This window comes from Condylura cristata, unplaced genomic scaffold, assembly GCF_000260355.1.
Source record: "Condylura cristata isolate star-nosed mole 26May11 unplaced genomic scaffold, ConCri1.0 scaffold00008, whole genome shotgun sequence".
Classification (NCBI taxonomy): domain Eukaryota; kingdom Metazoa; phylum Chordata; class Mammalia; order Eulipotyphla; family Talpidae; genus Condylura; species Condylura cristata.
In genome coordinates this window covers 33,838,107-33,861,527 of record NW_004567109.1, presented here as the reverse complement: position 1 = coordinate 33,861,527, position 23,421 = coordinate 33,838,107, and the positions used below count along the sequence as shown (strand labels likewise).

At 40.2% G+C, this 23,421-nt stretch overlaps 1 protein-coding gene across 11 annotated transcripts in view; it reads right to left on the bottom strand.

Annotated features, from left to right (window-relative positions):
- FGGY (FGGY carbohydrate kinase domain containing) overlaps positions 1-23,421 on the bottom strand; it is a 364,051-nt gene that overhangs the window by 292,062 nt on the left and 48,568 nt on the right. For all 11 annotated transcript variants that reach the window (XM_004679054.2, XM_012722677.1, XM_012722676.1 and 8 more), the window contains one exon: positions 15,152-15,240. In XM_004679054.2, coding sequence (XP_004679111.2) covers positions 15,152-15,240 — 89 coding nt within the window. The remainder of the gene's footprint in view (positions 1-15,151; positions 15,241-23,421) is intronic.

Sequence of the window (23,421 nt, the reverse complement as noted above, 5' to 3'; positions counted from 1 at the left end):
TCTGAAGATGGGCACTAGACAAACATAATATATTACTATTTTACAGTGCCATGAACAATTTTTATCAGGAACTGTACTATCCTTTTCAGCCTATCATGCTCTGGTTGAATCAGATTAGACCTCCCTCCTGTTATTCTTTTTAATGCAAAGTTTTATGTCATCTGAGCCACCTGAAAAACACCAGACTGACCCCAAAGTCATATGAGAACTGACCCCTCATGGTCAGAAGCCCCCACATGGACATAAGTAGAAAGGTCAACTATCTTATATTCCTTGACATTTCACATTCAAATGATCACCATCATCAAGAATCTGAAAAAAAATAAATAAATAACTGCAGCTGCAAAATAAATGCTGACATGGGTGGCTGCAAACATAACGCGCAACTGATAATAAAAGGGTACAGGATGGCAATGTAAGTCGAGGCCTCACTGACTCAATCCTCTCCAGCGCCTCTCATGAAGACTGGAAGCAGCAGCTGGCTTCTCCCAAAACATATCCTAGAGACACAAAATTAGAAAGGCCTCCTCCTTTAGATGTGCTTTTGAAAATATTGAGTCCTTGATCTAAATGGATTTTTATAGACAGTTGACAGGTCAGACCTGAGTGCATGTTATTCTAAAGGTCAAAGAGTTGGCAAAAATGGATGTGACTGTTGTCCAGCAAGAATGAGCTCCCTTTGAAGTCTGAAGCTTAGGGGAGCTGATTCTAAAGTGCCCTCTGCAAAGGCGAGGGTGAAAAAGAAAAATGCTGCTCTATGTAAACTGAGACTTCTTTTAAGTAATGCAGTGACTATTGTTCAAGCTTTCTATGCTGGCCTGACCCATTAAATCAGTGAGAAAGAGCCAACCTGTGAAGTACAGTGGTGTTAGCAAGTAGCCACATGGAACATTTCACGGCTTACATTCTGCAAACGTCCAAGAAAAATCCTCCTAATTTCATATGCTCAGTATCTGGCTCTTCGTCCTTTATTTATTTGTGCTTAACTGCTGGATCCCCTCCTCCCAACTTGTATTTTATTCAGTAGAGAACTGACGGAACTTGTTACTAAGTCACAGAATCCCCCAGTAGTTTCTGTGGCTGTTATCATTCACATTGTTTTGCTATGCTGTTATCTGAACCTTACTAAACTTTCAGTTTAGTAAATTAGAGTAATATTCCACCTCATAAATCAGAAACACAACCCTGTGTCTCTCTTCTCAGCAGCTCCAGAAGCTGAAGAATGGAATAACAGTGGAATTAAGAGAACCTCTTGCAGACTCAAATATCACAGAAATGCAATAATTTGTCTTTATTATTAGAAGGTCAAATACCATGGACCTCTGACAGTTGCATCAATATTTTTACAGTCCTTCGGCCTTGACTTGCAGCAATGGCGTCTTTAACACACACGACAATTATGTCTAAATCCTGACATTGTTAGATCACTTTTAGATATCTTTTTGAAAACAAGGCGATTTAAGACATAAAGCATTCAACTTGGTGCCTGGTTTTCCCAGGAACTGGACCTCCCAGAATAGTGTTCCTTGGAACATCAGCCACTCTGCAGCACTCTGAAAACCAACAATCCATTTCTTAGAACACTTGCTGATGAAGAAGCTAATGACTAAAGTCCAGCTCTTTTGGTAAATATTCCCATTGTACAGATGAAGAACAGTTCTGCACAGTACAATTACCATTTTAAATTAACATATGTAAAGAAAAGTGGAACCAGGATTCAAAGTCCAGTGTGGTTTTTCCTCTCATGGGTAGCCCAAAAGTCCATAGGGATCACAGCAATTTCTGGAATGTCTGATGACCTAAAACTCTTGTTTGACCACTCACCATTCTGCTGTCTACCATGTCTCTGTTACCCCTGCCCTCTGAACTCCTTCACCACCCAGTTAGGGGAAACTGAGTGCATGGTAATCCAGAGGGAATACTACTTTTAAGTTATCAAATCCTAAAGTCCATCAGCACAGGAAAAAAGCTTCATCAAACGGCAGCTAGCAGGAAACCTCTCAGAACCTTAGCAAAAACATTCACTGAATCTACATCTTAGTCCCCAGAGAAATGTGACAAAAACCTGGGCTACTCAGAGGTAAGTGCCCAAAATGTATGACATGTTTTAAAGAAGCCAAAAAGAATAGGGTCAAATTCCAGAGAAAATAACAAATTTGACAGAGATTCTCAAACTTTACCATCCATCAGAAACTTCCTGGAGGATTTGATAAAGCATGAAATATGGATCTCATCCCCAAATTTCTGATTAAGTAGGTAGGGGTGATGCTTGAGAACTACATTTCTTATATATTTCCAAGTGATGCCTTTGCTGTGCAGCTGGGGAATCAAACAGAGACGACCGGAAATGCTGGTTTCAGGTGAAGAATAACCTAAGAAGTGAATTCCTTACTTTAGAAAAGTAGGTCTCTGCTGGATTTCCTTGATAATAAGTTAACAAACAAATCCTGAGCTCATTAATACTAAACATAGGCAATTTACCATTGTGGTAAAAGCCTGGATGCTACAGCTAAGTGCTTGGGTTCAAATCCCAGCTGTGCTGTTCATTAACAGTGTGACCTTGAATGAGGCTCCTGAGCCCTCTTGAACCTCAGTTTCCTTATCTGTAACATATACATGATAAGCATAGTATAACGGGAATGGTGAAAAGGGTTAGAGTATCTAAAAGGCTCATAATGGTGCCAGCGCATATTAATTACTCTGTTATTAGTATAAACTACCAATATGATTATTATACTTGTTTCTACCTCCGGAACTGTTACTCTGCTAGTCCCCATGTTAGGACTTGGGGGTACAGCTGTGGATCAAATATACAACCTCTTTGAACTCACCAATCAGTGTTGCAAGGAAAACACAACTTGAGTAGTTGTTACAAAACACTACCTGCTTAAATCAGATGCCTGAAAGCAGGAAAGAGAGAAGTACTTTAAAAAATCACTTCAAATTCAAGGTCAATCAGGAACTAGAAAACATTTCTTATAAATCAATAGAAAAAACCTGGTTTTGTGTAATCATACATTATACTTTTCTTGAACTATTATGACTTTTAAAATACAATGGCATTAAAAGAAAAAGTCTTTCTAGTCACTTTCTCTGAACCTCTATAAAGTGTCTTATACTCCACACCAAGGGCTACAAGGTGAGTCAGCAGTGTTGTCTTCATTTAAAGGACCCCTAGGTTGTAAGAAAAAAGCACGTGCTGAGGCATGATTGCAATATAAGGAGAGGTGATCCTGCTAGCTTAAGGGATAATCTCAGGCTACCATCATGAAGGCTCACTGTAAAGTTAGTTTTAGCCAGGGAGCAAACCCACATGGCTCAGCAGACCTCTCCTGTTTCACCTGCTGCTCCCCTCAGCAGTGTATTTCCGTAGATCTGCCTGTTCTGCTCCTCACTCTGCCTCTGGTGAATTCTTCTACACAAAAATAAATTTATAAAAATCTTAAAAAAAAAAAAAGCAGGGCCCTCCTGGTGGCACAGTGGGTTAAAGCACAGCACTAAGAAGTTAAAGTCACTTCAGCATGAGCTCAGAGGTGACCTACATGGCTTAGGAGACCTTTACTGACCGGTCTGCTGCTCCCCTCAGCAGTGTACTTGTCAGTCTGCCTGTTCTGCTCCCCGCTCTGTCTCTGGTGATTTCTCTCACTACCCTGCACCTCTGGCCTGTACCTCAGCTCTGTATGCATAAATAAATAAATCTTTAAAACAAAACAAAAAAAGCAATGCAAGGAGACATACTAGAAGAACCAAGAACAGTGCAGAGGGAGTGTCAAACTGCCCCAGGGAGTCTGGAGGCTTCACAATAGCATGACATTTAAGTCCGTCTTGAAGGATGAGCAACAGTTCAGCAAGAAGATGGTGCAGATTCTACAGAGAAGGAACAGTATGTGCAAATGCAGGAAGACATGAAAAGGCCTGACTAGCCCAGGGACGGGCAAGCTGTTTGATGGGACTGGAATGTTGGTGTGTGAAGAATGTCAAGAGAGGAAGACAGCTCACATCTCAGTTGTGTGAAAATATCATCAGTTTTCCACGTAATTAAATTTTATTTGAAGCCATTTGGATGAACGTCAAAGATGGTAAGGAGATAATTGCATAAATCATAGTCTGCGTTTTTACTCTAAGTTTAAAGTTGTCCATGCTTCTAGAACATTGATGCTTGAAAGGAGACTCTGGTATTAAGTTCTATCCATTTGGTTTTCATATGCCAGTAACAAATAATAAGGACTTTTTGAGTCCTTAACATATTGTACTACAAATTCTACACATGAAGTATTTCATACCCTGTAACAAGCCCATGAAGTACGGATGAAGGCCAGAAAAGTTGCTCAAGCTCACACTTAAGTCCAAGGGTTGGCATGCATCCCTAGAGCCCAAACTCAACAGACTGCTCTTGAATCCACACTCCTTGCTCCATGAAGGATGGTCTCACACTACTTTCCCAGGTAAACCCAGGTTTTATAAGGCCTTAAGGTTTTTATATGGGAGATTCTAAAAAAGGAATATAATAGCATATTCCAAAATTCAAGATTCTGTATAATTATGAATAGAAAATCTGATGCAGTAGTGTTTACAAGAAAAAGGTCAAAATAAATAACTGGAGTTTTGGGGACTTAGGGCCCTCTATCCTGAAATCAGAAATGTCTACCCAGAAAGCCTACCCAGTTGCAATTATTCCCTACTTGAAACATTTCCAGCAATGTCCAGCACTGACAAGGGCCCATGGAAGTGAGGGTCCTCGAAGCTTACACTTTGTTGCATACCCCTCATGGGAAATCCACCAACACCACTACTTGGACAAAGGACATATCTTAAAGTCAGAGGAAGGCAGTCAGTTTGCCCAGACACAAGAAAGGAGGTGGAGACAAGAGCAGTGTAGAGAAAGCTAGGATTTCCATTTTTTCTCCTACTAGAAAGATGTGTCATGACAAGGGGTCCCAGTGTTACACAAACAGAGGTTTGGGACTAAGTGCTGTTTCTTAGTAGCTGTGTGAGCCTGAATATGTGCCTTGACCTCTCTGAATCTCTGCTTCCCCATCTATAAAAATGACACGTTGCAAGAATCAAATAGGATGACCCGCATACTACCCAGGGCAGTTAGTCACTAGCCCTCTATACCGTTCCTGTGCCCAATCTGGGATTGGGGGGTGGGGGGGTGGGTAGGTAGTGCCCTTCTCTGTACTCCCAGCGGAGCTGGCGGAGGCCTCCATCAGAATGCCTGATTCTCTCATTAATTCAGCAAGCACTACCAGGCTAAAAACAGCCATACATCTGTCGTCAAGAGCTCATGCCAAGTGGATAACCAGAGGTCAGGGAGTCTTTCCACCTTGAGTAACGTGGTCCCAAGGGCTAGAGTCATGCCTTGTGCAGACCCCTAGGTGTGAACTGGACCTAGCTGAAAATACCATAGGTCAACTTTCAGCTGCCCCCACTCACAGCCAGGGCCTGTACCAGTCACCTGGGCCCCCTTTCCTGACCCTTGCCATCAGCAGGGCTGCTGGGCCTACATCCTTTATATAGTGGGATCCAGGAAGTTTGGTTTACAGGGCACTGGACTCACTGTTAACATTCACCTCCAGAACAAAGGAGAATGCTGGTTGTTCCAAGGCAAAAACAAAGGCAGACTTCTCCCCCTACAAATCCCTTCTCCTCTGTGGTCTTGCACTCACTGCATTTAAAACTACCAGGCCAGGCACAGCGGGCATATATGTGTGTATACACCAACAGCAATGAACTGACTGTAATACGAACAATGTGCACTTTTTCCCACTTCGGACAGAACAGATGATACTGTGCCATGAGCCAGGGAGGGGGAGGAGAACTGAACTAAATAAACCAAACCTTAAGGTTTATTACATGAAGTGCTTTTCTGATAAAAAGCACTCCGAAGCCTCTTTCCCATCATCAAAAAACCACACTAGGCTAGATCAGAGCTTAGCAGCCAACAACAACAACAACAAAAAAAAAACCACGCTGAATCCCTGAGATCATTTTCCTGAAATAGAAAACTACATATGTTTCTCAAATTTCACATCAAGCCACTGCAGAGGCCAGACTGCAGGGCTGAACTGGGCCAAAGTGAGAGAAAGATTGAGAGAGAGAGACAGAGAGAGAGAGAGAGAGAGAGAGAAAAGCAGGGGGGATGGGATGGGAAAGGGAGGAACCAGAGGAAAGGGAGCCCATTTTTCCACATCACCACATTTCTTTAGCACAATCTAAACTTACAAACACCACCCCACCACCACCACCACCCACTTTCACAGAACCTGTAGTTAGGGTTGCTTATCGGGCAGCCTTTACTTTGTCAAATTAAGACGCATTGCTGTGGATTAGCGAGACTCCTTAAATTCAAAATGACTTCATGGTTGGCTCAGAGTTCAGCGTCTCTGGGGCCGGCCGCCAGGAACATATCCAGTGCGGAGCCTCCCTCCCCTCTCCATACTGACCTGCCTGACTTTTCCATGGAGACAGCAGAGTAAAATCCCAAGCAGACAGGCTGTCAGTGTTAATTAAGAGTCCAAACACCTCTTTAGAAAATTATCTCCAGCTCAATATTTATACAGCATGTAAGACTTCTAAAAGGCAGGGCTAGAGAGGAGAGGGGAAAGTTGAGGGCAGAAATAGGTTTGAATGGCATTTGGAACCACTGATTTTTAAAAGATGGGATGCCATCCTATATAGACTCAGGGAGATTCAAAATGTCGCGAAACACGGAAGATGGGTGAGTCTAAGATTATTTAGAAATCCCTGGGAAAGTGGTTAACTTTTAAGAACAGTATCTAGGCACTAATGAAAACGGACACTTTTATTGGTAAATGTGGGTTTTGGCACATTTTAACAACACAGGTTGACAATATTTTGCATTTAACAAAAGGGAAAGCAATCTTCTAACTGATTGGGAAAAAAGGCCTCCCTGATGGCAAGTTCTTAATAACATTTAGGAATTCTCTTCAAAGGCCCTTGACAACAATGGAGGAAAGGAAAGTGAAGGGAAATAATGTATATTTAAAAAGAAAAAGAAACTACAGGAGAAAAAGAAAAGAGAACAAAAGCAAATAGCTTTTGGATGCTAAATTACATTAAAAGTGTTGAACTTTCTTATTGTAATGCTCATTTAAAAATGAATAAAAATCTATATAAGTGTATAGTATATCTATAGTATATTAAAAAAGTGTTGAATTTTAAGATGAGAATTCAGCAATACTTCAACACCATGACTTCAAGAAAGAATGGAAAAGGAGACTGGTCAATACCACTACACCTCATAGACTCAGAACTTTAGTTCTGTAGATGCTAAATGGATCACCTAATCCAATCCCTAAATTTTGCAGATGGAAAGAAACAGCTCACGTCCAAGGTCACACAGCTGGATAAGACACAAGTCTTCCAAAGGACAAACCAAGTCACCTGTGTCTCTGAACACCCCCAAGTCATCGCAGCCCTTGCAGTATTATGGGTTGCAAGGCTGAATCCTGACAACTTTCATCAAACTGACCCAGGATAAGCATATACAGCTTCAGTCCGAGGCTTCTGCAAATGTGGAAGAGCAGCCACAATGTCCAGGCCCGCCCCCCTCACACCCCCAACCCCCAGCCTATTCCACTCTTTCCTGGACTTGCAGCTTTGTATACTAACTGACCAGTTGTCTCCAGGCACCTCCCCATCTCTTCACATCCACAATAGCTCTGAGAGTACTGGTAACACTCTCCTGCGCTCCATGACTCACTGAACCCTGATCACATCTACTGGAAACCAAAGCAAAACCCCCAAAAGAGGGAGAACAAAAGCCAAACAGGTTATTTCATGGCTGAGAAGCCCATTGCCCAGTCACAATCTACTTAGCTGAATTTGGATGTCCTTAACATTTTAAAATAAAATTTGAAAAAAAATCAAGGCTGAGAGGAAAACTAAGTAAAAGTAGCACTCCTTGTACAATCTTACATATCATTGAGAAGTTTAAGCCCTGATAACTTCATTTTTTCCATAAAGTGAACCCTTGTAGTTCTCATCCTTCTTCATCATAGTAGGGAAGTGGGCTTGAGAGGCACTTCAGTGACTTACCCATGTTCACCAGCCACTGAGTGGCAGGGCAAAACTCTAAGCTAAGGATAATGTGGCCTTAGTCCTTATATGGATTTGAATAATTTAAGTAAATATGTGCCTACCTATAGCTAGATTACAGAGAAGATGCCTCTTAGGGGCTCTGTTATTATATATGCAGAAAGAAATTTTTGAGTCTCAGTTGCTTCATACTGTAAACCACTTCCCTAGACCTCCACCACTCTTACATTCCACTTCATCACCAATATAAAGGAATTATAAATTGACTTTGAAGACATTCATCAATTCAATTTATTGAGCAATTATAATTATCTGCTTGCCCTTGAAGTAACCTTGAGAATGGAAGTCAAGAATTGGAATGATAAAGAAAAAATGTCAGAGATAGTCCCTGATTCCTTCATTTGACTGCAGTCCACAATAACGACTCCATATTTTTAGAGATATTTTTGGAAGATAAACTCTATATGTTTAAGAAACTTATTTTGCATTTTTATTTCTATTATACATCACAGAAGAGATAAGGATTTTATTTCTTCTTAAAGAGTAAATACTTTCCCAAAAACAAGGTCAAGAAATATTTACAAGTCATTTCTCATCACTATTAAATACACTAAAAAATAAGCTGATGTGAGAGCATGAATGAATCATTCTTCCTAGAACCTAAAAGAACTCTTTTATACCATCATTCTGAGAAGTCATATTTCAATACAACCATAAAATGATGCAAATCTAAGAAATTTAATACAAATTATACTATGAATAACTGATTTATTTCTCCTAAAACTCTATTTTTTTCTGTTGCTACCTGAGGAATTCTTAACAATTTTCAATCAAGGTCTGGCCAAAAAAAAAAGGTACCTCAGGGATGTTCTAAATTCAATTTAATTCAACAGTTGTCTAAGAGTAAAAAAAAAAAGGTCTTAAACCCTCATGAGAACACAATAAGGATGGCTATTTTAAGTAAAAGGAAAATAAGTATTGATAAAGGTGTTGAGAACTGGAATCTTCATGTATTAGAGGTAAGAATGTAAAATGATACAGTTGCTATGGACAAGCTTGGTGGTTTTCTCAGAAAGATAAACATAGGATTAACAAATGATCCAGCAAATCGACTCTTACCCATCTATCCAAAAGAACTGAAAGCACAGATTCAAACAGATACTTACACATTGCAGCATTGTTCATAATACGAATAACTGTAGGGAAGTAGGAGGAAATGTTATGGATTCACAACAGAAGTATGGAAATAAAAACTATATAAGAATATAATAGAAATATTATATAATCACAAAAAGGAAATTCTGCCATATGTTTCAACATGGGTGATCCTTTGAAATATTGTACCAAGTTAAATAAGTCAGACACAAAAGAACATGTATCATCTAATCCACTCATATGAGCTCTCTGGAATGTGCCAAATGATGGAATTCAGAGTAGAGAAATTAGACTAGAGATTAGCAGGGGCTAACGGAGGGTTTATGGAGGTAAGTGCTTGCTTGGTAGTGACAGAGTTTCTCTTTGGGGTAAGTTTTAGATATAGCAATAGTAATGACTGCATAATACTGTGTATGCAGTTAAGGCCACTAACTATACTACACTATACTTAAAAATGGTTGAAATGACAAATTTTACTAGGTACATTTTACTCCAATTCATCAAAATATATCAAAACCATTGAAATGTATACTTGCAATGGGGACATGTATACTTGCATAGTATATGAAACTTTCTTTTTACTCTTAATAAAGCTGGTGCCTTGTTTTGTAATTAAGTCTTATCTTGGATATGCCACCCTGAAAGGTTATCAGGAGGTCAAGTACTGAGGAAGAATGCTGAGGTACATAGCCCCACAAAGAAATTAGAGTGGAAGTTTCTCCCTCCTTTTCCCCAAGCAGGAAGAACATTCTGCCCCCCAATATGCTCTTGCCACACAGAGGAGCACCAACTGACTTTGCACCCCAGTCTCTTAATTTTCTTCAAAAGGATGAGGGAAACTCATCTGATTCTATGTAGAGAGGACAGGATATATTAAGCCACCTCTTTAGGACACTATGTTAATTAAAGATAAGGGGATACGTCAAGAACAACATCAAGCTCACTCCTCCACTTTTTACACTTAGGTACTACCAGTGTACCTTGAATAGATCTGGATTCACTTGGAAGAATACTTTTTTAAAAAAGATTTATTTATTTATGCATACAAAACTGGGATACAGGCCAGAGGTGCAGGGGCAGTGAGAGAATTCACCAGAGACAGAGTGGGGAGCAGAATAGGCTGACTGACAAGTACACTGCTGAGGGGAGCAGCGGGCACATCAAGAGAGGTCTGCCTCGCCGTGTGGGTCACCTCCTTGGCCGGGGATCAAATTCATGCTGAAATGACTTTAGCTTCTTATTGCTGTGCTTTAACCCGCTGCGCCACCAGGGAGGGCCCAGAAGAATACTTTTACACAATTTAGTGAATACTGCCAATCCTTGATCATCTAGTAGAAATTTCAGATTCCACAGGTCTGATCTGTTCATTCAGTTAATCTTGATTATGTTTCAATCCTGGCCACTAGGAAGCTTGGAAACATATAGATTAGTAATTATAAAGAACTTAAGATTTTCTCTGAAGCTCTTAACTTCATTTTAATTATTCTATTAATATTTTCACTCCAATGTAGTTTTTTAAATATTTTTACCAGTTTTTATCTTATCTTATTGCCAGTCCAACTCAAGTCACATTAGAGAGAGGATGTATAAAAGTTACATGCATATCTTTTTGTCAGATTTTATCAGTTTTTATTATCCAAATTTATGGTTTCTATCTGTCATGTAAATAAAATTCTGAGCAGCTACTTAACTGATAAAATGTAGCAAATATCGGCCCTCCCTGGTGGCGCAGCGGGTTAAAGCACAGCACTGAGAATCTAAAGCCGCTTCCGCATGAGTTCGATTCCCGCCTGCCCCGGAGGTGACCACATGGCGTGGCAGACCTCTCCTGACCCGCCCGCTGCTCCCCTCAGCAGTGTACTTCGTCGATCTGCCTGTTCTGCTCCCCACTCTGTCTCTGGTGAATCCTCTCACCCTCCGCATCTCTGGCCTGTACCCCAGTTCTGTATGAATAAATAAATCAAAAAAATAAAAAAAAAATGTAGCAAATATCTACAGCATTTCGATTCATTTCTTAAATTGGGAAATGATAGTAACACCATCTAATTTAACTCATGCCTAAAAGGATTAATAGGCTCACATTTGTTAAGATACCTAGGACAAATAAAAAAGCATTTGATAAATGATTATTTCCATATCGTTACTATTAATAACAAAATATTTTCACTAATATAATAAAAATGGGGCTGAGTTAAAAGTTAATCATGGGCTGGGTGGTGATTTTCTCATTAATCCAGAGAAATAAGAGTGGCCCTTATCTTAAGATGAGAATAAAAACTAACAGGGAGTGGTGTAAAAGAGGGAAGGAAGGAGGGAGGGAATAGATAAGGAGAGATGACAAGACAAAAAGACTTCTTACATGCTCTCACTGCCAAAAACAAGTCTGAATGCTTTAAGACAGGTGAAACATGATCACTTTTTAGCTATACTCCACTAGAATAACAAAACATGAAACAGAAAGAAAAAAAATCCTCCAGCCTTTTTGGCACTCATTTTGCCCAAAGGTTCCCAAAATAATCATCATTTAAGAATCAAATAAACAGCAAATCTGAACCTCTCATTTGCGGAAAGGTAACCAAGTTCATGTTCTACTGCCCAAAGTATTTTTGGCACTGGCACATTCCAACTCAGACCCTCATCTTATTCTGGAAGTGGTGACAGACAATGGGAATTTTTCATTAAAAGAACCATGTATTGTTTTAAAAGTAAGTGCTACATATTTTACCCCCAGCATCTCTAACTCCCTCCATACCCCTGTGAGGACATCCAGGAGGGCTTGAGGCTCATTGGGGACAAGGAATTCACTCCAGTTCTTTCAGTCAGTACACAGTAGAGGCACTGAACCCAGGTGAAGCTGATGACAGGGATTTCCCTCATTCTACTATGCCAGAAATGTAATCCAAAACTCCCTGCCAAAACTGATAGAAAAAAAGAAAGTTTAAGAAGAAAAAAGCTAATTCCTTAAAAAAAAAATTCTGAGCTCTGTGTTGGAAGTTTTTCCGTTACTTTACTCAGTGCACACAATAGCTCCATGAAGCAGGTGTTACCATTATCTTTTTCTACAGTCCAGAAAGTTTAGAGGTGTTACTTGCTCCCCACTGATCATACAGGTTAAAACAGAGAAGAAGTAAGAACTGGGAGGTTGAGGAAAACACAAGCAACAGATGTTAAGAAATAGGTATGCCAGGGAGAAGGCAACCATTCTTGCAAGAAGAGCCCAGTCCTTGGTGCCCAAGGTCCATAGTCCTAGATGGGGGCATCTAGAAGAAAATGAGGCCTCTACGGAGCTGCTGAGTATGGGCAAGGGCAGGGAAGAGGGGATACACATCCGTACTAATGAAAATAGAATGAGCCATAAGTGCCTCAATCAATTTAAAAAAAAAAAAAATGAAAGGGATGACTAGAGAGCCAATAAACCATTTCTGAGCATTACCATTTTCTGCCTCTCCAGAGTTTCAGACTGTTGGTGTAGGAGAGGCAAAGTCCCCAAGCAAGTTGATTTAAGTCAACACTAAGTCTCCAAATTCAGTTCAAAAACTCATTAAACCTTTTAATGTATGGAATGAATCCCTCCCAAGTGAGAAGTACCATAGAGTCACATCCTACTTCAAGTATATCTTGTTAGGTGATGCTGTCCAAACTCACCTGGCAGTATAGCTACCTCATGTACTACTTACATACAAATTTCCCACAGATATTCTGACTCAGTAGCCTTAAAATTAGAAGCCCAGGGAATTTCACTTTGAATAAATAATTCTATCGATTCTTACAGTCAGTTTAGTTTAGAAACATTACTTTAATAGAAATCTCACAACACACTTTCAAGGTAAGTATCATGACCTCTATTTCCCAGATAAAGAGAGTGATAAAGTCATGCTGAATGCTAGTCACACTGTGACTCCATGGGAGGTAATAGGTGCCATTGTATTTAAATCTGAGTCAGAACAAGCTACTGAAAGCCCAGTCTTTGGACTCTTAATATGCCATCAGACCTCAGGAAGTGTCAGAAGAACAAGAGAATGTCCTGGGCTGAAGAGCACCCAAGGAAAGAGAGATGGGAAGCAAGGTCAGTCTCCATCTGTACTCTGAGTCCTCAGGCTGTGTAGACCAGTGGGTATTGCTGATATCCACACAATTAGCATTATCTTGCCTAACAGGTTCATTTTACTAAAGTGATCAAAACATTTCTTTCACTACAGACAAAGGTACAAAACAAAAGAAAGTTGCTTCTAGAAGTAACTTCAGAAAATTAATTTCACACCGAAAGAGGAATGGTGAAAATGAGGTCTTCACCCTCATACTGCCCTCACCACTGGTGATAACTGTATGTGGATGACTAATGCAGCTTCTGTGATAAAGCTAATACCACTCCCCCAAAAAACCTCTCCCCCAGGGAGAGGTAAGTACCTAAAGTCTGCAGAGGTCGCCTTTATCTCATGTGGACCCCCTCTATCCTAGTACTTTATTGGCAGGAGGGGAAGATGATACCATGAAAAATTACGGGCCCGTGAGCCTTGTCTTCTCCTAACTCCTGCCTGGAAGCACCGGCAGCTGAACTGTCACACTCTTTATCAACTCTCTACAAGAAAAAGTTCAAATTACTCAAAATGAGATAGACGGAAAAACAGAGAAAATGATGCTCCTATATACAGCTTCCCCTGAGTTTAAGTAAGAAAGAAAATGAAAATTAACTCTCTGTGAATGAATTTCAAAATGCATCTCCCTCTCTTCCTATGTGTGTGTGTGTATAGATATATATACACATGCATATATATATATATGCATGTGTATATATATCTATACACACACACACACAGGTTCATACAGATTTACATGTGTTTATTTATATATGATATATGTATGTTTATTCACATTTATCTGTCCTCTAGAAAATGGTTCTCCTCCTCACAGGTTTGTTCCAAATCATTTTCACTATAAGACCATCCATGCCTACCCATCTCCCAAAATCAGAAGTCAAGATAACAACACACTTTCATCATTTGAGATTTGTGTCAAACCTTTCTCTCTATGTATACCAGGCACATATTCACTCTATAATTATATAATTATAGCAGCTGTAAGTTCACACTCACTGAGTAGTTTTTAAATTGGCTCTCACTGTAGCATACTTATTTCTAAAGTTTATAATTTATTGGAAAAATGTTGACTTCAGCATACATACCCCTATACTTCATGATGACTAAAGTACATCAATTAAAAAAAAGCAAAATTGTGCAATGCCACTCTTAGGTATATGCCCAAAGAACACAAAAACACTGATTCAAAAGGACATCTGCACCCCCATGGCTATTGCTGCTCTATTTTCAAAAGGGAAAATGTGGAATCACCACAAATGTCCAAAAATAAATGACTGAATTAAGAAGATGTGGTACGTATACCCAATGGAATATTACTCAGCAATCAAAAAAGATAAACTTGTGCCTTTTGCAGCAACATGGATGGACCTGGAAAGTATCATGCTTAGTGAAATAACTCAGAGAAAGAAAAGAACAAAAACAAAACAAACAAACAAACAAAATCGCTTCAAAACACACCCATCTAGTTAAAATGTGCTTCCTTCAAAAAAAATCTCTTTTCCAAAGAGAAAAATCTTTTCCTTTTATTCACCACGTGAAAAGTGCCTGTGGAAAAAGAGTCACATTTCATGGTGGACTGTTCACATCTCCATCAAATGTGGCCAATTTTAATGAATGGTCTTCACCTTGGATACCACATTCCAGAGCTCATAGGAACAATGGTGTTTGGGTATGTGCAGTGGAGAGAGAAGATGGATTCAAGATGTTTCAAGTATGCAAAATCACATGCAGATGTACAAACAGTACTTCCAGTCATAGTGAGTCAAAAAAGCAATCTACATATACAGACAGTGGAGAATAGATGAGCACAAATAAAATCCAACTTGTAATTAACATACCGTGATGTGACACCTGTTGCCTTCCACGATAAGAAGTCTGGGAGATCAAAGAAATGTCCCGCCTTATCCCAGCAAGTCTCTCTCAAGTTCTGCCAAATTAAATATATATTAGAATCAATTACGGGTTTTTTTTCCCTACCCCTCTCCTCTTTCAATAATGTTTCAAAATTTTCAAAACAAAACCATAGCCAACAATACCCAGTAAAACATCTGTTCAGGGGCTGGGGGGCTGCAGAGGGGAGGATATAATATAAAAGCAATAATATATCGAGAAAAAATTGGTAATTATTGATCCTTCCAAAATCACCCTACTTTCTTTTATTCGTCTTTTCTAACCTGCTTGCGAAGGAAACACACTCTGTGAGGTTATGCAATCCATATTTTCAATGAAGGGCAAGAGGATATGTCTCAAGGCAAATAATAAAATTTCAAGCTGAACAGCAATTTGGGAGGAAAACTACACCAGGAAACTATCTGATAAACTGGAATGTATTCTTCCATGTAAAATTCTCCCTACACCAACTGGTTCCAAAGGCAATAGGAAAATGGTCCCTGTCCTCAAAGAACTTCCTCCAACGTCAAATAGAATGGCAAATAGAACCATTCTAGTAAAATTTTTAAACATGTGTTTCTTGTACACTATGGATGGAGTTATTTTTTTTTTCTTTTCTTGCCACTGGGTTTTCCATTCCTCTGCCACCTCTGTCAGGAAATTCATTCCTGTCTACTCATTCCCTTTCAGGGTCCATGGTTCCCTGTCCAGATTGGTTAGCACTATCTCCTTTTTCTTGGAGAGGTCTTCCAGGCTCTCATACTTATGTTAGGTCTGGCTGTCACTCAGCCACCCCAGTCATTTGTGTAATATCTTTCTGTTAGGTTGTAAGCTCTACAAAGTCAAGGACCTTGTCAGCTGTATGTCTCTGATATCCTACAACTGTCCCCACCACCTCCCTACACACACACACACACACACACACACACACACACACACACACACAGGATTGAACCCTTAGCTGATAAAGTCCATACTCCAGACATCTTATACACTGGATTGGACCAGAGGTAGGCATGTGACCTAACAGAGCCAATCACATTCCTCCCAAGAATTTAAATCAGGATCCAAGTGGAGTCGTTTAACCTATGAATGGTATTAGAGGTGAGATCATCTATGAAACTATGAAGTGGCCATTTTCTGCCAAGTACCTGAAGAAGCAGAAAATCATAAAGGAAGAATAAAGCAGATGGTTGCATTGTCAAAAAATGTTTCCTTCTACCAAGATAATTATCCATGCCTTGATTCTGATTACTATCTCCCCAAGAAATCACACACACAAAAAAGAAAGTGTATTATAGACACAATGACACCTTTGGAAACTTAAGGACAACTTAGGCATAAGTTTCAAAAGAGATACACTGACTAATCTACTAGAAGGCAAAGCATCACAGGCAAACAATAAGTAGCTGTTAAACAACTAGATAAGTTGATCAAGTTTACCTTCAATGTCCCTCCTCTGAGGCTGCTTTTAGAGTTCTATTCCTTTTTTTTTTTTTAAGATTTATTTATTTATTCATACAGAACTGGGGTATAGGTCAGAGATGCGGAGGGTGAGAGGATTCATCAGAGACAGAGTGGGGTACAGAACAGGCAGATCGACAAAGCACACTGCTGAGGGGAGAGCGGGTGGGTCAGGAGAGGTCTGCGGCGCCATGTGGTCACCTCCAGGGTAGGCGGGAATTGAACTCATGCGGAAGTGGTTTAAGCTTCTTTGTGCTGTGCTTTAACCCGCTGTGCCAGAGAGTTCTATTCTTCTTTAATGTCTACATGTGTTATCTTCTTAGAATGCCATAAAATTCCCAAGTGTATTTTATAAACTTCCAACTGGTCTCAAATTCTATGTGTTTCTCCTACTTCCCACTTCCTACCAATACTATATGTGTCCAGAGGTCAATGTATGGCAAGGAAACTGAGTATGACCTCAGATATGTGATCCCATTAGAAATAACAGATCAAAAGACAATGCTAAGTCCATTCTCCATCACTGATGTGTGATTATTTGTTCTACATGCCAAAGCATTAGGTGATAGTTTACAACTAGAAAATTATCTATCCTAAACTTTTCTCTGAATGTCCAACCATTTTATTTTAAAGATGTATTTATTTATGCATACAGAAGAGGGGTATAAGCCAGAGGTGCAGGGACAGTGAGAATATTCACCAGAGACAGAGTGGGGAGCAGAACATGCAGATTGATGAAGTACACTGCTGAGGGGAGCAGCGAGCTGGTCAGGAGAGATCTGCTGTGCCATGTGGATCACCTCCGGGGATGGGGATTGAACTCGCACTGAAGCAGCTGCGGCTGCTTGCAGTTCTGCGTTTTTACCCATTGTGCTACCAGGGATGGCTATGTCCAATCATTTTAATAGTTATTTAATGTTTAATGCAAAATGAAGCAAAGCTGAAAGGTAAATAAATATGTTTAACACAGCTATAAACTGATAGTCACTATACACTGTGAATCAAACTACCGGTACATTTTCTAGGCAGCCCCCAAAACCCATTTCCATGTGCTTTGTGGTTTTGGAAATACATGCTAAGAGACAAGGAGAAAAAACAGCCTTCTGCTAAGGGTTCCAGAAATCCAAGGCCAGTCACCAGCAAACCACTAAACCACTGAAGCAACAAACAGTGCTTCCAGCCAAAGCTGAACAATCTTCCCTAACTCAGAAAACAACTGCTCTGTTACTATCTCGTACAAGGTCATGAAAGACCTTGCATAATGAGTGCTTTCAGCCCACAGTCACATAGACAGCCACTGTGAACAATGGAAGCAAGCATGATGTCTAAAAGAGAACTTCAGGCCTCTTGCCAGAAAGAGACACACTTCGTGTAGGAGGCATCCAAGGAGCGTCATTGCTTCTTGAGACTATGCCAGCTTCATCCATCACAGCCAGGACCCCAATTCAAACTTTCCATCAGATGACAAACCAGAAACAACATCTTATTACAAGAGCTAGACATCCTTAAGGATGCAGTGGTCTTGGAGGATTAGACAGAAATGTTCCCTATCTTTTGAAAGAGAATTCTGGAAATTAGCCTGCAAAGACAAAGAGGCAGGGTCTGACCAGATGAGGGAGAGTGCCAAGAGAAGCCTGTCGCTTACTTCCAGAAGCCATCAGACTACCTGGGGGGCTTCTGCACTATTATTCCCTTAGTTGACATGCTCACAAGTACTTTGGCCTCAAATTCCAGAATGGTCAAGGGGATGGATTTTTAACCCAGTACTAAATAAAAATCTTTCTCTCCCTTTCTTACCCTTCCAGCACCATTCCATCCGGGACCTTCTACTTCCCAAAACAATTCTATTCTTGTTACCACTGGACCTGCATCAGGGCACAGTGACTGTCCTTTACATCCCTCCAGAGCACTCAGCAGTGCTCCTAGCAAACCTCATCTCACTGGATTCATGGTGGCTCAGGAGTGCAAGGTGACACACAAAAGCCACGTGCTAAGGTTGCAGAAACAGGATTAAACAAGGCCATATCCCAAAATCGCATGAGGCATCTAGCCCTACACTGAATGTCCCCCCACCACTCTGCCATAATCACCATCCTGAGGCTCCCAGGCCAAGCAGAGTGATGGGCTTTGACTTTCTGTGGTGATCAGAGTGGAAACTGCTGGCATAGTTTATAGAAGAAAAGACAAACAGAAGTCCTTCCAAACAATTTTGTGCACAATTTCAAAAATGTCAGTGTTTTCACTATCAGTCCTGAGTAGCTAGTTCACAGCTTCTATGTACCTAATGCCACCCTATATGCACACATGATAGATAGATGAATGGATGGATGGATGGATGGATGGATGGATGGATGGATGGATGGATGGATGGATGGATGGATGGATGGGTAGAAAGAAGGAAGGGTGGAAGGAGGGTGGCTGGATGCATGGGTGGAAAGAGGAATGAAAGGATGGATGGATGATGAAGGGTTCAGACGAGGCCTCTACACACATACCTTCAGTTGCATCTCATTATGTCATAGCTGAATTCAGTTCAATCTAAGAGCTCTCTATACTGAAAGGGTTAATAAACCTATCTTCCAGTTAACCAAGCAACTAACAAAACACCAGTCTTTGCATGGAAAACAAAAAAATTAGCTGTGATTTGGAGTATATGATTTGGCAAGAAAGGCTTCACATTCCAAAAACAATCCTTTGAGCTAAGCAATTCCTGGGCTTGGAAGCAACCAAAGAGAACTTTTAATTTTTTTGAAGTCATCTATTACTTCATAAAACCACAACACTTCTTGGGAGGAGGCTACTATGCAAAGGCTCCCAGCTGCACGCTTAGCAGAGGGTGGAGGTAGTCACAATATAGCCCAATCCAAGACCAGGCAGCAGCTGCCCTGCCAGCCTCAGAGCCAGAACAAGCCCCTTTTCCCATTTTCCTCTCCATCTGCATCAGTGGAGGTGATGAGGTCTCTGCTGACTTCTGGTCGTCAGGGGGACAAGGAGAAATGAAGCAGAGACTGCAATGTGTCTAGGAACAGCATGGGAAACTAGAGATGATGAATTTAAAAAAGTTTTATCCAAGCCTTTTATTAGTATGGTTTTATTAGTGGTTTTATTAGTAATTACCAAGGGATTCTCTCTGGGCTATCATCTGTGTACAGTGAATAAAAGGGAGGGATCACAGACCCCTAATTCCCATCCCTATAAACTCTGCACGAACATTCCTATAGACATGATGTTGTCTTCCAGCATAATTACTCATAAAAAGGCAAAATATATCCTCAATCTATGTTCAAGACTCCAAATTAAGAACATAAGCTGATGGCCCAGAAAAGAAAGATGTTTCAGGAAGAAACTTAACCCTCAACTGCATTCTTAAAAGAAAAAATTATGCTTAAAACCATGTACTAGGTCACAGTCTTCAACCAGAAACTTTCCAGAATCAATGAAACAAGTGTGTGTTTCAAACTCCCATCCACAGAGAAAAATACCAAACATTTAAACTATTTCAAACTGGACAGGCAGATATACTGAGAGGTTTGTGCTAGTAAAGGCATCTGTCTAAAAACTTAAAACTTACCATCACATTCCTTTTAAAAAATGGTTCAACGGTCCTCCTGGCCAAGAATCCCATTTTAACTCTTTGGCATGGATCTCAGGATGCTCACAATCTGACTCCAACTTGATCATTATGATGATGACTCCTTTTGGGCTCATCTCCCATCATCCACTTGCACTGACCGTCTCTTCCTCTTTCCCCAAGGCATTACATTCTTTTACATCCCCATGCCCCTGTGGAGACTGAGGCCTCAACTTGACTTGACCTTCTCATGTTCTCCAAATGTGAGTTTTCTACCTTTGATTCAAATTCAGCTCAACTCATCTTCTCAGGGAATCCCTCCATGCTTCCTATATCCTAACCATATATTCATGTGTCTAAATCCACCTTGAAATAACAAGGTTCAGGAAGGTACAAGCCAGCTGATTCATGAAAAGAAAATGCAAAAGGTTTCAGGAGGTATAAAGAAATTTAAAGTCAGGCCTTTTTAAAGAGAAAATTATAACAGTGATGAGAAAGATGTGTACAAAGGAAAAGGCAATTAATAAAATGATGTATGACAATAATGTAATGAGGCTGATAACACAGTTTCGTGAGTCAGCCTCATAACTTTATCATAATATTTTGTGAGTGGTCATATATCTGCCTCTAGTGAGTAATCACTGACACAGTTTAGAGGAGGAAAAGGGCTTTGGGGTTGAGGTGGCTAGGAAAGGCTTCTTGGAGGACAATTTGAGCTGAAGCATAAAGGTCAAGTAGAATAAATATCAGTGCTACTGCTGAGAATGACATCCCAAAAGAGAAAATCTGATTTGACAAAATAGATCACCCTACAGTAAGTATGGACTTGTCTAACTGTATAATCACAGAATTTGTTAAATGAAATGATTGCAAGGTATAATATCTATATACCCAGTGTTTCAAAATTATATAGATCTTCCCTGCCTCCCACAGAGCCCTGTTATATATATAATGTATAATCCACACAAGAATTGACTTCCCAACCATAAAAATTTTATCACTTATGTGAAAACTGATCATATTCATGAAGCCAACTTAGCCCCGGAATCTGATACTACCATATCTATAAGGAAAGCTTGGCTTTGCAATGTGGAGTCTAAGAACTTGTAGGATCAGGGAGACATGGCTTTCCTAGCTGTGTAGCTTTAGCCAAATCAATTTCTTTAAGTCCTTTTCCTCAAATACTGTTTTACTAACACAGATCTCAATGGATGCTATGAGAATGGCATGAAATAATGGAGGGTGCCTGGCAAGTGAGTGAGTTTCACTTTAATTACAGCTACAGACTCGTATTTTTCAAATCATGATGACATACATGATCTCATCCAGTCTGTATAGTCCTTTAAGGCATGGAAGGCAAGAAATTAATTAACCTCATTCTACAGGTTAAGAAACAAAAGCCCAGAAAGGAAGCAAGACTGCCCCAAGGTTACACAGAGATAAAGTGGAAAAAGACCGTAGTGTAGATCTGAAACAAACAGCTCAGAGCTAGTCAAAGTGTTCACCTCCCTCAAGCAGAGTAAAATGCAAAAGAAGTGCCAGGAAGAAAGGGACAGGGTGCCAGGACAACCTAGGTAACACAATTCCTTGTCAGCAGTACCGCTGGCTGAGAGGGGTGGGAGGGAGGGAGTCAGGGAGGGAGAATGACAGTCCTAATATGAAGAGAAGAGCAGATTTGAAATGGGTTAGAAATGGAGCAAATGTGGTAAAAAGTAGGCTTGAATAAGTGGAGAGGTGAGGAGGTATGTCTTAAAATCCAGTTCTCCGTAATCCATGCATGCCTTCTAATCATAATGCATTTCTGTATTCTTGAGATTCTTCTCCTTAGTTACCCTTCATACATGAACGTTTCCCAGAGTTCCTGCCTTATCCAAATGGTATTCTCACCAGTCACATATGCCTGGGCAATCTTAATAACTCCCAAGGTTCCCAACAAGGACAAATTGAGTTACATGCCAAATCTCAGACCTCAAACTTTTTTAAGACAGGTCCTCTAGATATCCCATGTACTATACTATAACTCAACATATCCAAGACAAAAATCTGTTATCTTCCCCCAAACATTCTCCTTCCTGATCTCCTGTATCAGTAGATTCAGTTACCCAAGAAATCATCTTCTCTCTCTTCTGTCACTCCTTACATCCAGCCATACTTCTAATTTAAACTCCCAGTTAATACACAAAAGGGTTGCCAACTCAGCCCACGTATTAGGTTCTTCAGAGGAAACTAAACACACACACACACACACACACACACACACACACAAATAGAAATTTCTTTATTATAAAGATAGGATCACATGATTATACTAGCAGACAAGTCCCATAATATGCATTTAGCAGGCATTCCATGCCAAGTCCAAAGCCTACAAATTAGGAAGTTAATGGTATAAATCAAGCCCAAATTTCAAGAGTGACAAGCCCCCAAAAGAGTACCTTTCAATCCGAGCCCAAAGACAGGGGGGGGGCGGGAGGGGGGAATATCCCAGGTCAGGCAAGACTTGCCTCTTTCTCAGCTTCTTGGTTTTCTCAGGTTTTCAATGGATTAAATGAGGCCCACCCACTATTTTACTCAGGTTACTGATGAAGTTGTTAAACTCGTCCAGAAACTCTACCTCAGATACCCTCCAGTAATGCTAAATCAAATATCTGGGTGCCTTGTAGCACATTAAATTGAGAGATAAAATTAACTATTACACCCTTTCTCTATTCCATTTGCAGTCCATCTTATTTTTTCACTTGGGTTTTTTGCTAGTACATTTAGAATATGCTACAAAAAAAAAAAAAAAAAAAGTGGCCACAGTTCTTTCAGTTCTCCAATCCATGCCTTTGGCAATATGATGTAGCTCTTCTCACCAAGGGCTGAATCTGTAGCTCCATGACTTGAATTGGGAATGGACTCATGACTTGCTTTGACCACTGGAATGGAGAAAAGATGCCACTGTGCTACTTCTAAGTTGAAGTCTCAAAAAATCTTGTTTTTATCTTCTTGGACTGTAGTGCTTCCATGTGAGGCAGTTCAGGCTAGCCTGCTGGAAGATCAGGAACATGTGTAGCAAAAATGAACCATCCTAGCCAAAGCTTCAGACATGCAGAAGAGGTATGCAAAGCCAAGGTGAGCAAACCCTACCCAGCATCCCTTCACAGACTTTTCAGTGAACTCAGCAGAGAAAAATCAGATCAC